This window comes from Dendropsophus ebraccatus, chromosome 8 (assembly GCF_027789765.1).
Source record: "Dendropsophus ebraccatus isolate aDenEbr1 chromosome 8, aDenEbr1.pat, whole genome shotgun sequence".
Lineage (NCBI taxonomy): Eukaryota > Metazoa > Chordata > Amphibia > Anura > Hylidae > Dendropsophus > Dendropsophus ebraccatus.
In genome coordinates this window covers 1,370,195-1,388,885 of record NC_091461.1, presented here as the reverse complement: position 1 = coordinate 1,388,885, position 18,691 = coordinate 1,370,195, and the positions used below count along the sequence as shown (strand labels likewise).

Genomic DNA, 18,691 nt, shown 5'->3' with positions numbered 1-18,691 from the left:
CCATAACCTTCCCGGGCACCCAATGTATCTGTGGGCCAAATTTGGGGTCAAACAGTTCAGGCGTTTGGAAGTCTATAGAGAACAGACAGACAGACAGAAGGACAGACAGACAGACAGACTTTGATTTTTATGATATAGATATATATATAGTATGTGTATAGGGTGTATATAATTCCATTCCATCACTGTGTATGCATATAGTTCTTTGAAATGTAGAGGGGCTCAAATCCCTGAATAAACAAATGCAAATTCTCTGTCTGGGACGTAAGACGGATACAGCTCCTCTTCTAGACTCACCTGACGGAACAAGAGGTTTTCAGGATACAACATTTATGGGTGGGACAAGTGATTGGTGCCCCGGCCGCACAAGGCGGGTGTTCTCACCCTCTATAACAGGAACGTCTCTTCTATTATTCGATGACTGATGATGAGGGAAGATTGGTAGCCATCACCGCTGACGCTCAGCTGCCAGATTACCATTATAAATATTTACTCATTCTGAGCAACAACCGTTCCATCCTCCCCCTGGTCCTCTCACCTGCTCAGCGGGACAGGTGACAGTCTATGGTCTGTGGACACTTCAATATTGTTCCATCCTCCCCCTGGTCCTCTCACCTGCTCAGCGGCACAGGTGAAAGTCTATGGTCTGTGGAGACTTCAATATTGTTCTGTCCCCGCAGGAGGATAGAAAACGCTCCTCCTCCCGTCCACCTCCTCCGTGCGATGACGTCACATTCTCTCCCGAAAGTGTCGGATCTCACCGATGCCGGGAGGTACCCTCATCCTGATAGTCTGGAATTCTCGCTCAGGATGCTCGGTCTCTGTTAGAGCATAGCCTTGTGTCTTCTGCTCTTCTCTCCAAAGCTTCTAACACTGACATCCATGATTTAGTCATATCTGATCACGCCTGTCTCGATCTCAGATCACCTCCAGAAAGGCACGGACATTATATGGCCTCACCCCCATTTCTTAGTAAGTGACGCTGTGTTCCATTCTGAATTATTGGAATGGTGGGCGGACTATTCCTGCACACTCTGCACATACATCCCACCACGTTTACTGCCACAGCTGCTTATTCCTCAGCCAAGAAGAAACTGGCAGGACCAGTAAAGCTCCAGTGAGCTAATAGCGTATACTGCCCATTTACATCCCCTCCCCCGAATAAATATAACCGATCCTCACCAACACTCTGACCAGGGTGCTGAGCCGACTCTGCCAATATGGTAACAAAACTGGTCAACTCCTGGCTAATCCGGCCAGAGGCAAACGGGCATCTATATCAGAGAACCATAGAGGAACCGTCCATATGACGGGACCATAGAGGAACCCTCCATATGACGGGACCATAGAGGAACCGTCCATATGACGGGACCATAGAGGAACCGTCCATATGACGGGACCATAGAGCAACCGTCCATATGACGGGACCATAGAGCAACCGTCCATATGACGGGACACTAGAGGAACCGTCCATATGACGGGACACTAGAGGAACCGTCCATATGACGGGACACTAGAGGAACCGTCCATATGACGGGACACTAGAGGAACCGTCCATATCACGGGACACTAGAGGAACCGTCCATATCACGGGACACTAGAGGAACCGTCCATATCACGGGACACTAGAGGAACCGTCCATATCACGGGACACTAGAGGAACCGTCCATATCACAGGACCATAGAGGAACCGCCCATATCACGGGACCATAGAGGAACCGTCCATATCACGGGACACTAGAGGAACAGTCCATACCACGTGACCATAGAGGAACCGTCCATATCACGGGACCATAGAGGAACCGTCCATATCACGGGACCATAGAGGAACCGTCCATATCACGGGACCATAGAGGAACCGTCCATATCACGGGACCATAGAGGAACCGTCCATATCACGGGACCATAGAGGAACCGTCCATATCACGCGACCATAGAGGAACCGTCCATATCACGGGACCATAGAGGAACCGTCCATATCACGGGACCATAGAGGAACCGTCCATATCACGGGACCATAGAGGAACCGTCCATATCACGGGACCATAGAGGAACCGTCCATATCACGGGACCATAGAGGAACCGTCCATATCATAGGACCATAGAGGAACCGTCCATATCACGGGACCATAGAGGAACCGTCCATATCACGGGACCATAGAGGAACGGTCCATATCACAGGACCATAGAGGAACCGCTCATTCCGACCCATAAGGGATTAGTGGAATATTAAGTCACTTTTTCTGAACCTTATATACACAACACTAGCTCAATGCTACGGAGGGCTCTACACCTCTCTAATCTGTCTCTTTTAGTGATGAGCGAGCATGCTCGCTTGAGCTTGGTACTCATTCGAGTATTAGGGTACTCGCTACTCGGACGAGCATCTCGCGATACTCGGGAAAAAGGCATCATCCTTTTCCTGTAAGTTTGGGCGCAATTTCTCAGCCAATCAACATGCAGGAGACTCTTTGGTACATTCTGTGATCACGTGGGTCCCATACATGTCAATAGCAGCGATTGGTTGGCCAGATCAGATGACCCTGCCATATAAAAATCTGGGCCGGCGGCGCTCGCCGCACATGCATGCTGGAAGAGAATAGGGACAGAGCTGCTGCTTGTCAGGGAGAGTGTTAGGGAGGGAATTAGCGTTCCTGTAGGCAGGGAATACTAGAGAAAGAACCCAACAGCCCTTGTAAGGCTGGCTGTGACTTGCAGTGCAGCTAACACGATTTCAACAGGGGACAGCAGGTGGTGCATACAGACCCCAAAGAAGTGCTCAGTACTATTATATTATTTTGTGGCTGGTGCTGCTGCTGTACATTGTATTGCTGTTATCTGTAGTACAGCTGCATAGAACCTCACTGCTCATTGTCCTGTGTAACAGGTGGCATAGACTTTACACCACCACTTACACACAGACTATACGACAACCTCCAAAAACTAGTGTGACCAGTATATTTTCTTATTTCTTCATTTCTTAGTGCAGCAATATCAAAGCTCACTGCTATATGCCCTATGTAAAAGGGTGGCGCGATCTGTCCTAATGCCCAAACTATGCAGCTCGCGAAGTCAGTGGGTGATGAGAGTGGGGACTTGCAAGCGGGGTTGGAAGAGGTGTCTGATGATGACAATGAAACCCGGTTGTCAGACAGTGAGGTTGTTGTCATGGATGTAACTCAAAGTGAGGAGGAGAGTGAGGAGCTGGTGGATGAGGACGAGGTGACTGACCCGAGCTGGGTGGATAAGCCTAGTGAAGACCGTGCTTCTTAAGGGGGAGGCAAGGTCACCCACAGGACCGGGAGGAAGAGGAAGAGGGGTGGGCAGAGGGAGAGGCAGGGGCAGAGCGAGTAGATCAACAACTGTTTCACGGAGTCAAACTCCCGTGGCCAGGGCTAGATGTTCCCAAGTCTGGAGGTTCTTTAAAGAACCTGCGGATGACCAACGGACTGTAGTGTGCAACATGTGCCACGCCGGGATCAGCAGGGGAGCCACCACCACCAGCCTAACCACTACCAGCATGCGCAGGCATATGAGTGCTAAACACCCCACTCAGTGGAACCAAGGCCGTTGGTCCCACACCTGCTCCTTCCCCTTTGCCACATGCTGGCTCTGTCAGTCCCCCTGCCCAGGCCCCAGGCTTTAGGAATCTCATGGCGGTGGCTGTCCCTTGGTACTCTGCTGTGTCAGCCCAAATTTTTTTGAGGTTGAACGCCTGCCTTATCTACCTTGTTCACAGAGTTCTCATCGCCATGCTGTGTCAGGCCTAATTTTTGTGAGGTTGAACGCCTGCCTCATCTACCTTGTTAACTTAGTTCTCACCGCCATGCTGTGTCAGGCATAATTTTTGGGAGTTTCCATGACTGCCTCATCTAAAGGCCGGTAAAGGCCACTTTATGGTGTTTTTTTTTTTTAAAGTTCAATTTTCAAAGCACACCGCAGACATTCACTCCCTAGTTCCTTCTCGCAACTTACGGGGCCTCAGGGTACACCGCTATTAAAACCGCAAAACTCAAACTCAAAATCAGCGGTGAGGAGAAGTGGTGAGTCACGTGATGCAGGTAAAATTACCCCAACTGCTAAAGTAGTCAGGGGGAGTCATGCCCCAGCCCAGGTCAGTCTAGTAACTTAAAAAGACAAGTTATTAAGGGGGGAGTAGGGGAGCAGTCAGCTTGTCAGGCACTGGCAAGAGAACACTCTCCAATGCCTTTGACCTTCAAAGTGACCTTCAGGCTTTTGACCGTGGTCGCATGTGCCTTGCCCATCTTGGTCTGGGTCAGCACTATTGTCTTGAAGTTGACCACCAGGCTGTTGCCCAGAATTTGGCGTAATGGTGCGAGTCTTAGCAGGGACTTCTCTGAGGTTCTTTAGTCATTGGAGCCCCAAAATACCCTCACCTTTGTTACACTCACAACTACTTACAGGTCTCACAATTGTCCGTTCTGTCATACCTAATGAGGACTGGAGAGAGATGCATCTCTCTTACATAAGGCTACATATTACATATTCCTTACACTATCGCCCCCACACTATCACCACTGATGCCCTACATGTGATTTATACCATTGTATATGGGTGTGCACATCCATCCAGACTATTTGGGCTGAGCTCCTGTCTTGGATTAAATCCATCTGGCACCGTGAGGTTTCCTTAGATCAGTTACAGTGTCTGTTCCATTATATTGCTCTATGCTTGAACGATCCTTCTGAAGCCTCCTTAGCTGTACAGGACCTCATCTCTCCGTACTTTCTCTGAAGATACTTCTGAAGCCTCCTTAGCTGTACAGGACCTCATCTCTCCTTACTTACTCTGAAGATACTTCTGAAGCCTCCTTAGCTGTACAGGACCTCATCTCTCCTTACTTTCTCTCAAGATACTTCTGAAGCCTCCTTAGCTGTACAGGACCTCATCTCTCCGTACTTTCACTGAAGATACTTCTGAAGCCTCGTTAACTGTACAGGACCTCATCTCTCCTTACTTTCTCTCAAGATACTTCTGAAGCCTCCTTAGCTGTACAGGACCTCATCTTTCCTTACCTTCTCTGAAGATACTTCTGACGCCTCCTTAGCTGTACAGGACCCCATCTCTCCGTACTTTCTCTGAAGATACTTCTGACGCCTCCTTAGCTGTACGGGACCTCATCTCTCCTTACTTTCTCTGATACTTCTGAAGCCTCGTTAACTGTACAGGACCTCATCTCTCCTTACTTTCTCTGATACTTCTGAAGCCTCGTTAACTGTACAGGACCTCATCTCTCCTTACTTTCACTGAAAATACTTCTGAAGCCTCCTTAGCTGTACAGGACCTCATCTCTCCTTACTTTCTCTCAAGATACTTCTGAAGCCTCCTTAGCCGTACAGGACCTCATCTCTCCTTACTTTCTCTGAAGATACTTCTGAAGCCTCCTTAGCTGTATGAGACCTCATCTCTCCTTACTTACTCTGAAGATACTTCTGAAACCTCCTTAGTTGTATGGGTCCTCATCTCTCCTTACTTTCACTGAAGATACTTCTGAAGCCTCCTTAGCTGTACGGGACCTCATCTTTCTTTACTGTCTCTCAAGAAATGTATACTGAGACTCTGGCTGGATAAGAACCCACCCATCATGTCTGAGGTTATAGATCAGATTAAACTGCTCATGACATATGTTGTTTGCCATACTTTATCAAGTCCGGAAGAGTATTCTGGTGGATTCTTCAACCATTGTAGACCTTTTATATCTTCCTCTCTATATTGTCTGAACGGCATTCATTGATGCGAAATTCCAACATACACAATGGTATCCTACACAATGTAGTAAGTGTATAGGGTGTATATATAGTTTGGTGTATAGGACGTGTATAGGGTGCATATGCAGGACGTGTATAGGGTGCATATGCAGGACGTGTATAGGGTGCATATGCAGGACGTGTATAGGGTGCATATGCAGGACGTGTATAGGGTGCATATGCAGGACGTGTATAGGGTGCATATGCAGGACGTGTATAGGGTGCATATGCAGGACGTGTATAGGGTGCATATGCAGGACGTGTATAGGGTGCATATGCAGGACGTGTATACTGTGCATATGCAGGACGTGTATAGGGTGCATATGCAGGACGTGTATAGGGTGCATATGCAGGACGTGTATAGGGTGCATATGCAGGACGTGTATAGGGTGCATATGCAGGACGTGTATAGGGTGTATATATAGAATAGAAGTGTACCAAGAAAAACTGAATACATTGTACAGAGACCACTACTTTGCCAGACTTTATAAATTTGGTAATAAGTCTGGCAGACTATTAGCTAATCTTGCGAAAGGTAAACGCCCAATAAGTCATATTAAAGCCTTGAAAGACCATTCAGGTTCGATACAGTCCAATCCAAAAGCTATATCTTCCATTTCACATAAATACTACATGTCTTTGTACTCCCCTGACCCTATAGACAAAGATGAAGGAAAGAAATTTATAGAATCCCTCAATCTTCCTAAACTGGATGATGGCGCTCCTAAAAACCTTAATGCTCCCATTACATTAGATGATATTTCTCGCACTATTTCCTCCTTACATGCCAACAAAGCCCCAGGCCCCGACGGATATGGGGCGGAGTTCTATAAATGCCTAAAGGATAATATTATTCCCACCCTTCCATCTGTCTATCGTCACATGATCCAGGATAAATGTATGCTCCCTTCAGGTGACATGGCATATGTCACTGTTATTCATAAACAAGGCAAGGATCCTATTTCTCCTGAATCAGATCGTCCAATTTCTTTAATCAATCAAGACTTAAAAATCCTAACAAAAATCATGGCAGACCGCATAGCCCTTCTTCTTCCCAAACTAATAGGTAACCATCAAAGGGGTTTTATACGAGGTAGAGCTGCTGTTACTAACATTCAAACAGGTTTAACAATCCAAGACTCTGTAAGAGGAAAAATCCTGTCCATTCCCCAGGTCTACTGACTATGGATGGCGACAATATAAGCTGGGAATGGTTGGATATTGTCCTCTCAAGCTATGGTATAATAGGACCATTCAGAGACCATCATCTATAATCACCCTAAAGCCCGTATTCACACCCCAGGCTTTCTTTCAGATGTATTCTATATCCATAAAGGAACCAGACAGGGACGCCCCATTTCTTCTCTCCTCTTTAACCCCTTAAGGTCAAAGCCAATTTTCGTTTTTGCGCTTTTGCTTATTCCATTTTAAGTTTAAAAGTCCATAGCGCTTGCATTTTTTCACCTAGAGACGTATATGAGCGCTTATTTTTTGCTAAACCAATTGTACTTTGTAATGACAGGCATTATTTTTCCATAACATATGCTGCGAAACCGGAAAAAAATCATTTGCGCTGTCAAATTGAAAAAAAAACTAATTTGTTTTGATTTCGGGGAGTTTTGCATTTACGCCGTTCGCCCTGGGGTAAAACTGACTTGTTATGCATGTTCCTCAAGTCGTTACGATTAATATGATATATAACATGTATAACTTTTATTGTATCTGATGGCCTGTAAAAAATTCAAACCGTTGTTAACAAATATACGTTCCTTAAAATCGCTCCATTCCCGGCTTATAGCGCTTTTATCCTTTGGTCTATGGGGCTGTGTGAGGTGTCAGTTTTTGCGCCATGATGCGTTCTTTCTATCGCATCTATCGGCCATAGCAATCTATTGCCGAGCCGGGATCAGCGTCATTCCGATGCTGAGGCCCGGCACGGGCAGAAGAACTGATCTCCCCCCCGCGATGCGATCGCGGGGGGGAGATCCGATCCACTAGACACCAGGGATAGTGTGCATAAAGCACTTCAATGCAGCTGTCAGGTTTGACAGCTGCATTGAAGTGCTTAATTAGCCGGCGCCGCAACGGGACCCGCGCCGGCTAATAGAGGCACTGCCCGGCTGCACGTGTCAGCCGGGATCAGCGCCGTTCAGAGCGGGGTCCCGGCGGGACCCCGCTCTGAACACCCCCCGCGGCGCCATGACGTATCAGATACGTCATGGGTCGCTAAGGGGTTAATTTAGCATTAGAACCCCTAACTAGATATTTATTGATCTCGCCAGATTTTGAAGGTATAAAAATTAAACATACTGAGATACGAGTACTTTGCTTTGCCGATGATACTTTGATATTCCTAGAAAACCCAAATGTACATATGACGAAGATTCTAGACCTCTTCCATTATTATAACTCTTTTACAGGCTTCAAAATCAATGATTCTAAATGTGAATTATTACCACTGATCCCTCATTTAGCACCATCTCATATTACTTGGGTATTAAAATTGGTCCCTCTCCATCCTCTCTGTATACTCTAAACTATAATCCGCTTTTCAAAAAAATAGAACAAGAACTAATAAGATGGAAAGATTTTCCTTTATCCGTTTTGGGAAGAATACATCTTATAAAAATGATATCATTTCCTCCATTATTATACCCCATACAAATGATTCCCATTCTCCTTAGACATAAAGATATATCTAAACTTAGAACTACATTCACTGCTTTTATATGGAGATCAAAAAAATCCTGAATATCGTATGATACTTTATGCAGATCCAACAACCGAGGAGGCGCTCAGCTATCTGATATCAGGTTATACAATCTGACATCTATATCCAGACATATTAGAGACTCAATCACACCTCTTACTTCTCACTAGAATCCTCCCTTACCCATCCACGGCCTTTATCCGCACTCCTCCATAGTACCATCTCTGAATTACCTTCTCATTTCAGGCAGAATGTCATTCTTAGAGACACAATAGCGACTTGGAAAGCTGTCAGGAAACTATACAATTTACCCTTCAACCTTTCTAAATATCTTCCCTTGTGGAATTCGCCATTATTCCGACCTGGAATTAGAAGCCCTGATCATACAATATGGAAGGAGAGGAATATCACTACTTTAGGTCACTTACTTGATTCTGAAATAGGAATATTTCTTTCCTGGGATCGACTGAGAGAACAATATGACTTGCCCCAAGAACATGAAGTACAATACTATAAACTTCTCAAATTAGCAGGCAACCGAGTTCAATCAATAGCCATTGCAGAAAAATCGGGACCGTTTGACCTTCTTTGCTCCAGGACGACCTTACGACTTTCCCGGTCACCAATATACCAAATGCTTTCCTCCATTTCTTTTGACAGTGCCCCCCCCCCCCCCCCGGCATGTGACAAAATGGTATGACGACTTACAATGTAATGATTTAGAACAACGATTACTAAATGGAATTAAATTTGTCCACACCGCTACTTCTTACACAAAGCTGAGAGAGCTCCACTTCCGACTGTTAAACAAAGCAATATATGCATTTATTCTCTCTTATACTCAACACCTAGAAGGCTATTTACAACACTGTCCTAAATGTGCTAAATCTAAAGCTGATCTCTAGCACTGGGTATGGCTGTGTCCCCATGGCCACTTCTATTGGAAACTGATAGAATCTTTTCTAACAAACACTTGGGACACGTCTCTGCCTTTGGATCCAATCTGTTATTTGTTCCATGATGTGACGGAAGGAGGTGAGGCTCTCTCAGCCAGAAGGACTCTTCCTCCTGGAGGTCACCTTACTCTATTGTTAGCCCTTAAATGCCTTTTAAATCATTGGCTCAAGTCTACATCCCCTACAATACCAGAGTTGGTTGATAATCTCAAAGAAACACTACATTGGGAAATGATTGATACCCTACGTAGTAATGAAAAGTTTACGGTTTCTTTCATGAAAAAATGGAAACTTGTTATAGTGAGTGCTCTGTCTACAGAAGAAAGAAATTCTGTTATGCAACAATTATCCAATCCAGCTTGGTATCACAAAGCAATGGTTGCAGGTACCCTGGGAGTACTTACCTCTACTTGGTATAGAGCATAGTATGATACAATGTTACTTCATTTGTATGTTAGAGCAATAATTGGTTACTTTGTTTGTTTTAATGATTTGTTATATTTATTTATGTAATTTTATATAAGTCTACTGACTTGTCATAGTTTATCTATTATTATATGATTGTTCTTATCACTTTGTATTTACGTATAACTTCAATAAAATATTGTTAAAAAAAAAAAAAAGAATAGAAGTGTAGTCACCTGCAGCTCCTGGTTCTCAGCAGTCACGTCCTGCAGGTCCTGCCTCAGTTTATCCAGCTCCTGCAGCCGGTTTACCGCCAGCTCCTTATTCATATCCACCTCGGACGTCATCTCCTCAAACTGCAAGAAAAAAACCTACACTGTTAGATTGCACAGAGATCACCGGAGCGGCTGGTCATGTGTCCTCACAGCGCGCAGTCATGTGGCCAATACTATACCTCACCTTCTTAGAGTTGATGGTTATGGTGCCCCCGTACAGGCTGCTCCCAGCTCCATACACTTTGTAGCCCTTGGAGTTGACCTGAGAAGAGAACATATACGTAGGTATGAGGGTCTCACAGAACACATGGGTGTGGGTCTCTATCTGTATGTGTCCTTGGCAGCACGGTTTGGCCCTGATTATTGTAGGGTTTTTCCAGTGTTTGGACCATATGCGGTCCTATTTTAGATGTTAACTTTGTGTTGATGGTATATATTATAAAGAACATTTGTATACATATTTTTCACTTATTTTCACCTATTTTTATGGCTGCAGCAGGCTGTGTGTGTGCTATAGCTGCAGCAGGCTGTGTTTGTGCGCTCTGGCTGCAGCAGGCTGTGTATGTGTGTGCTATAGCTGCAGCAGGTTGTGTGTGTACGCTATGGCTGCGTGTGTGTGTGTGTGCGCACTATGGCTGCAGCAAGCTGTGTTTGTGTGTATGTATGCGTGCTATGGCTGCAGTGAACTGTGTGGGCGCGCGCTATGGCTGCTGCAGGCTGTGTGTGTGTGTGTGTGTGTGTGTGCGCTGTATGGCTGCAGCAGGTGGGGTGTGTGCGCTATGGCTGCAGCAGGCTCTGTGTGTGTGTGTGCTTTGGCTGCAGTAGGATATGTGTATGTGTGCGCACGCTATGGCTGCAGCAGGCTGTGCGTCTGTGTGTGTGTGTGTGCGCGCGCAATGGCTGCAGCAGGCTGTGTGTGCGCGCTATGGCTGCAGCACGCTGTGTTGGCGCGCGCTATGGCTGCCGCAGGCTGTGTGTGTGTGTGTGCGCGCTATGGCTGCAGAAGGCTCTGTGTGTGTGCGCGCTATGGCTGCAGCAGGCTGTGTGTATGTGTGCTTTGGCTGCAGTAGGCTGTGTGTGTATGTGTGCGCGCTATGGCTGCAGCAGGCTGTGCGTGTGCTATGGCTGCCGCAGGCTGTAAGTGTGCGCGCGCGCTATGGCGGCAGCAGGCTGTGTGTGTGTGTGTGTGTGTGTGCGCTCTATGGCTGCAGCAGGTGGGGTGTGTGCGCTATGGCTGCAGCAGGTGGGGTGTGTGCGCTATGGCTGCAGCAGGTGGGGTGTGTGCACTATGGCTGCAGCAGGCTCTGTGTGTGTGCGCGCTATGGCGGCAGCAGGCTGTGTGTGTGTGTGTGTGTGTGCGCGCGCGCTATTGCTGCAGCAGGTGGGGTGTGTGCGCTATGGCTGCAGCATGCTGTGTATGTGTGCGCACTATGGCTGCAGCAGGCTGTGTGTGTGTGTGTGTCCGCGCGCTATGGCTGAAGTAGGCTGTGTGCGCTATGGCTGCAGCAGGCTGTGCGTGTGTGTGTGTGTGTGTGTGTGTGTGCGCGCGCGCGCTATGGCTAAAGTAGGCTGTGTGCGCTATGGCTACAGCAGGCTGTGTGTGTGCGCGCCGCTATGGCTGCAGAAGACTGTGTGCTATGATGGCTGCAGCAGGCTGTGTGTGTGTGTGTGTGTGCGTGCTCTATGGCTGCAGCAGGCTGTGTGTGTGCTAGTGTTCTATGGCTGCAGCAGGCTGTGTGCGTGCGTGCGTGTGTGTGTGTGCGTGCTATGGCTGCAGCAGGCCGTGTGTGTGCGCTATGGCTGCAGAAGGCTCTGTGTGTGTGTGTGTGTGTGCGTGCGCACTATGGCTGCATCAGGCTGTGTGCGTGCTATTAGTCAGCGAGGCGGGAAACCCCCCGGGGTGTGACCGGCCAGTTATGGAGGAGCCGCAGTGTGATAACAACTCCCCGGGGTGTGAGCGGCCAGTTATGGAGGAGCCGGAGTGTGATAATAACTCCCTGGGGTGTGAGCGGCCAGTTATGGAGGAGCCGGAGTGTATAAGGGTCTCAGTGCCCGTGCCCCCCGTCTTACCCTCTCGAGGACCTCGGACAGGTGTCTGTTCAGCCGTTGTTCTCTTTTCCGGACCTTATCGATGTCCCACTGCAGATCCTCAATGAGACCGTCCAGCACCGAGACCCGAGACTCCGCGTTCTCCAGACGTGTCTGCAGCTGCGAGAACTGCGGGGAGAAGAGAGACCGCGCATCACCAGACCGCACACACAGAGCCATGGCGGTGTATATACCTGAGCAGTGTACAGAACCAGGGCGGTGTATATACCTGAGCAATGTACAGAGCCAAGGCGGTGTATATACCTGAGCAGTGTACAGGGCCATGACGGTGTATATACCTGAGCAATGTACAGAACCAGGGCGGTGTATATACCTGAGCAGTGTACAGAGCCATGGGGGTGTATATACCTGAGCAATGTACAGAACCAAGGCGTTGTATATACCTGAGCAGTGTACAGAGCCATGGCGGTGTATATACCTGAGCAGTGTACAGAACCAGGGCGGTGTATATACCTGAGCAATGTACAGAACCAGGGCGGTGTATATACCTGAGCAGTGTACAGAACCAGGGCGGTGTATATACCTGAGCAATGTACAGAGCCATGGCGGTGTATATACCTGAGCAATGTACAGAGCCAAGGAGGTGTATATACCTGAGCAGATCCCCATACATGTGACCCCCAGCCCGTCCATAGGTACTATGGCAGATCCCCAGACATGTGACCCTGGCCCAGCTGGGCTATCATGTGACCTCTAGGGCTGGGCCATGATGGCTGTCCGCACCTCCTGCGTCATGTTCTGCTGCTTCTCCTGCAGTCTCTTGCACACTTCCTGCAGTCTCATGTTCTCGCTGCTCAGCATGGAGTTCAGCTCCTTTACCGCTTCTTCCATCTGTGGCGGCTCTGTGTGAAAACAAACAAAGAGTGGATGCAAGATACTGACCCGGGAAACCCCCCAGCACAGAGTCCCAGGGAACCCCCCGCAGCACAGAGACCCCAGGAGACCCCCGCCACAGAGTCCCCGGGAAACACCCAATCCCTCCCACGAGGACAGAGTCCCCAGGACCCCCCCCCCCCCCCGCCCCCGGCCAGAGTCCCCAGGACCCCCACCCCCCCCCCGGCACAGAGACCCCGGGAGCCCCGGCATGTGACATTGCTAGTAGCGGAGATGATAATTATGGTCTTACCATTACTGTTGAGTTTGGCGGACACCTGGTCCAGGCGAGCGTGCATCCGGTCATACACCAGCACTATGCGGGCCACAGCTCTCCGGGACGACTCCACCCGCTCCTGTAGCTGAGACTCAATCTCCTCACTGCTGCTGCTGGCCAGGATGCCCAGGAAGGAGAAGGACGACTCCGTCAGCCCCTCACCTGCAGGTACAGAGACAGTTCTCACACTGCACAACTGCCCGGACACATCAACCCCACCCTCACCACGTCTATCTGTCCTCTAAGATAGTGACACCCAGCCCCCCATCCACCAGGGCAGTGACCCCCCCCCCCATGTCCATCCACCAGGGCAGTGACCCCCCCCCCCCCATATCCATCCACCAGGGCAGTGACCCCCCCCATATCCATCCACCAGGGCAGTGACCCCCCCCCCATATCGATCCACCAGGGCAGTGACCCCCCCCCCCATATCCATCCACCAGGGCAGTGACCCCCCCCCATATCCATCCACCAGGGCAGTGACCCCCCCCCCCATATCTATCCACCAGGGCAGTGACACCCCCCCCCCCCCCATGTCCATCCACCAGGGCAGTGACCCCCCCCCCCCCCATCCATCCACAGGGCAGTGACCCCCCCCCCCCATATCCATCCACCAGGGCAGTGACCCCCCCCCCCCATATCCATCCACCAGGGCAGTGACCCCCCCCCATATCCATCCACCAGGGCACTGACCCCCCCCATATCTATCCACCAGGGCAGTGACCCCCCCCCCCATGTCCATCCACCAGGGCAGTGACCCCCCCCCCATGTCCATCCACCAGGGCAGTGACCCCCCCCCCATGTCCATCCACCAGGGCAGTGACCCCCCCCCCATGTCCATCCACCAGGGCAGTGACCCCCCCCCCATCCATCCACCAGGGCAGTGACCCCCCCCCCATATCCATCCACCAGGGCAGTGACCCCCCCCCCATATCGATCCACCAGGGCAGTGACCCCCCCCCATATCCATCCACCAGGGCAGTGACCCCCCCCCATATCCATCCACCAGGGCAGTGCCCCCCCCCCCCCCATATCCATCCACCAGGGCAGTGACCCCCCCCCATATCCATCCACCAGGGCAGTGACCCCCCCCCCCCATATCCATCCACCAGGGCAGTGACCCCCCCCCATATCCATCCACCAGGGCAGTGACACCCCCCCCCCCATATCGATCCACCAGGGCAGTGACCCCCCCCCCATATCCATCCACCAGGGCAGTGACACCCCCCATCCATCCACCAGGGCAGTGACCCCCCCCCCCCCCATCCACCAGGGCAGTGACCCCCCCCCCCCCCCCATATCCATCCACCAGGGCAGTGACACCCCCCCCCCCATATCCATCCACCAGGGCAGTGACCCCCCCCCCCCCCCCCCATCCATCAGGGCAGTGACCCCCCCCCCCCCCCATATCCATCCACCAGGGCAGTGACCCCCCCCCCATATCCATCCACCAGGGCAGTGACCCCCCCCCATATCCATCCACCAGGGCAGTGACACCCCCCCCCCCCATATCTATCCACCAGGGCAGTGACCCCCCCCCCCATATCCATCCACCAGGGCAGTGACCCCCCCCCATATCCATCCACCAGGGCAGTGACCCCCCCCCATATCCATCCACCAGGGCAGACCCCCACCACCATCTGCAGTGTCACCTCTCTCGCTGTCCTTGCGCTCGGAGTTGCTGTCAGAGTCGGGCTCGGGTTCGGGGATCACCAGCGCCTTCCGCTCACTCAGGAACTCCGCCAGCTCCTGCTCCAGGTCGTAGCGGCCGAGGAGAATCCTGATGTTCTCATCAAACTGGAGAAATGGAAAATAAATGTGAGAAACCAGGAGATCCCGATCCTGTGCCGGAGAATCCACAGAACATTCCGGATTATCAGAGGAGTTCTACAGAATTAGTCTCCATTCTATTCCAGGATATAAGAGGAGACGCTCCTATCTGCTGCAGTTACAGAGGTCGGACGGTTCCTGGGGGTCCGGACCAGGTTTGCGGACCCTGCAGCAGGATTGTGTCCCCCTCCCCCATACACATCTTCTCCAGCTCTTACAGGTTTCAGGGCTGTCGCTGGGGTCAGGGGTGGAGACTGGCGGACGCTCCAGGACCAGGAAATGCAGCTTACAGTGCTGGATGGCCGGGCTGGGGGTCTCCCCCTTAGTTGTCCCGGCTGGGGGTCTCCCCCTTAGTTGTCCCGGCTGGGGGTCTCCCCCTTAGTTGTCCCGGCTGGGGGTCTCCCCCTTAGTTGTCCCGGCTGGGGGTCTCCCCCTTAGTTGTCCCGGCTGGGGGTCTCCCCCTTAGTTGTCCCGGCTGGGGGTCTCCCCCTTAGTTGTCCCGGCTGGGGGTCTCCCCCTTAGTTGGCCCGGCTGGGGGTCTCCCCCTTAGTTGGCCCGGCTGGGGGTCTCCCCCTTAGTTGGCCCGGCTGGGGGTCTCCCCCTTAGTTGGCCCGGCTGGGGGTCTCCCCCTTAGTTGGCCCGGCTGGGGGTCTCCCCCTTAGTTGTCCCGGCTGGGGGTCTCCCCCTTAGTTGTCCCGGCTGGGGGTCTCCCCATTAGTTGTCCCGGCTGGGGGTTTTTGGTCATTGTCAGCTGTAAGACCCGGCCATCAGCCATCCTCACTGCTCTTACTGAGGTTGTTGTACCTGGTGATACACGGCCCCATCCATTCTGTGTAGGTATACAGCAGTGTATTATATACTTATTATCCTCCTGTATGAGTGTGTATATCTCTCCATTCTGTGTAGGTATACAGCAGTGTATTATATACTTATTATCCTCCTGTATGAGTGTGTATATATCTCCCCATTCTGTGTAGGTATACAGCAGTGTATTATATACTTATTATCCTCCTCCTGTATGAGTGTGTATATATCTCCATTCTGTGTAGGTATATAGCAGTGTATTATATACTTATTATCCTCCTGTCTGAGTGTGTATATATCTCTCCATTCTGTGTAGGTATACAGCAGTGTATTATATACTTATTATCCTCCTGTATGAGTGTGTATATATCTCTCCATTCTGTGTAGGTATACAGCAGTGTATTATATACTTATTATCCTCCTGTATGAGTGTGTATATATCCCCCCATTCTGTGTAGGTATACAGCAGTGTATTATATACTTATTATCCCGCCTGTATGAGTGTATATATCTCTCCCCTGTGTGTAGGTATATAGCAGTGTATTATATACTTATTATCCTCCTGTATGAGTGTGTATATATCTCCCCATTCTGTGTAGGTATACAGCAGTGTATTATATACTTATTATCCTCCTGTATGAGTGTGTATATATCTCTCCATTCTGTGTAGGTATACAGCAGTGTATTATATACTTATTATCCTCCTGTATGAGTGTGTATATATCTCTCCATCCATGTGTAGGTATACAGCAGTGTATTATATACTTATTATCCTCCTGTATGAGTGTATATATCTCTCCATTCTGTGTAGGTATACAGCAGTGTATTATATACTTATTATCCTCCTGTATGAGTGTGTATATATCTCTCCATCCATGTGTAGGTATACAGCAGTGTATTATATACTTATTATCCTCCTGTATGAGTGTATATATATCTCTCCATTCTGTATAGGTATACAGCAGTGTATTATATACTTATTATCCTCCTGTATGAGTGTGTATATATCTCCCCATTCTGTGTAGGTATACAGCAGTGTATTATATACTTATTATCCCCCTTCTGTATGAGTGTATATCTCTCCCCATTCTGTGTAGGTATACAGCAGTGTATTGTATACTTATTATCCTCCTGTATGAGTGTATATATCTCTCCCCTGTGTGTAGGTATACAGCAGTGTATTATAGACTTATTATCCCCCTCCTGTATGAGTGTGTATATATCTCCCCATTCTGTGTAGGTATACAGCAGTGTATTATATACTTATTATCCTCCTGTATGAGTGTGTATATATCTCCCCATTCTGTGTAGGTATACAGCAGTGTATTATATACTTATTATCCCCCTCCTGTATGAGTGTGTATATATCTCTCCATTCTGTGTAGGTATACAGCAGTGTATTATATACTTATTATCCTCCTGTATGAGTGTATATATCTCCCCATTCTGTGTAGGTATACAGCAGTGTATTATATATACACTCATACAGGCGGGATAATAAGTATATAATACACTGCTGTATACCTACACAGAATGGGGAGATATATACACACTCATACAGGAGGATAATAAGTATATAATACACTGCTGTATACCTACACAGAATGGAGATATATACACACTCATACAGGAGGAGGATAATAAGTATATAATACACTGCTGTATACCTACACAGAATGGGGAGATATATACACACTCATACAGGAGGATAATAAGTATATAATACACTGCTGTATACCTACACAGAATGGAGAGATATATATACACTCATACAGGCGGGATAATAAGTATATAATACACTGCTGTATACCTACACAGAATGGGGAGATATATACACACTCATACAGGAGGATAATAAGTATATAATACACTGCTGTATACCTACACAGAATGGAGAGATATATATACACTCATACAGGCGGGATAATAAGTATATAATACACTGCTGTATACCTACACAGAATGGAGAGATATATACACACTCATACAGGAGGATAATAAGTATATAATACACTGCTGTATACCTACACAGAATGGAGATATATATATACACTCATACAGGCGGGATAATAAGTATATATCTCTCCATTCTGTGTAGGTATACAGCAGTGTATTATATACTTATTATCCTCCTGTATGAGTGTGTATATATCTCTCCATTCTGTGTAGGTATACAGCAGTGTATTATATACTTATTATCCAGCCTGTATGAGTGTATATATATCTCTCCATTCTGTGTAGGTATACAGCAGTGTATTATATACTTATTATCCTCCTGTATGAGTGTGTATATATCTCCCCATTCTGTGTAGGTATACAGCAGTGTATTATATACTTATTATCCCGCCTGTATGAGTGTATATATATCTCTCCATTCTGTGTAGGTATACAGCAGTGTATTATATACTTATTATCCTCCTGTATGAGTGTGTATATATCTCCCCATTCTGTGTAGGTATACAGCAGTGTATTATATACTTATTATCCTCCTCCTGTATGAGTGTGTATATATCTCCATTCTGTGTAGGTATACAGCAGTGTATTATATACTTATATACACACTCTTACAGGAGGAGGATAATATCTCTCCATTCTGTGTAGGTATACAGCAGTGTATTATATACTTATTATCCTCCTGTATGAGTGTGTATATATCTCCCCATTCTGTGTAGGTAGCCAGCAGT

At 48.5% G+C, this 18,691-nt stretch overlaps 1 protein-coding gene across 1 annotated transcript in view; it reads right to left on the bottom strand.

Moving 5' to 3' along the window:
* Positions 1-18,691, bottom strand: part of RNF20 (ring finger protein 20) — a 63,322-nt gene that overhangs the window by 33,748 nt on the left and 10,883 nt on the right. Inside the window, exons 4-9 of the mRNA XM_069979574.1 lie at positions 15,026-15,170; positions 13,350-13,535; positions 12,947-13,065; positions 12,185-12,331; positions 10,299-10,376; positions 10,076-10,195 (exon numbers count right to left, since the gene is read on the bottom strand). Coding sequence (XP_069835675.1) covers positions 10,076-10,195; positions 10,299-10,376; positions 12,185-12,331; positions 12,947-13,065; positions 13,350-13,535; positions 15,026-15,170 — 795 coding nt within the window. The remainder of the gene's footprint in view (positions 1-10,075; positions 10,196-10,298; positions 10,377-12,184; positions 12,332-12,946; positions 13,066-13,349; positions 13,536-15,025; positions 15,171-18,691) is intronic.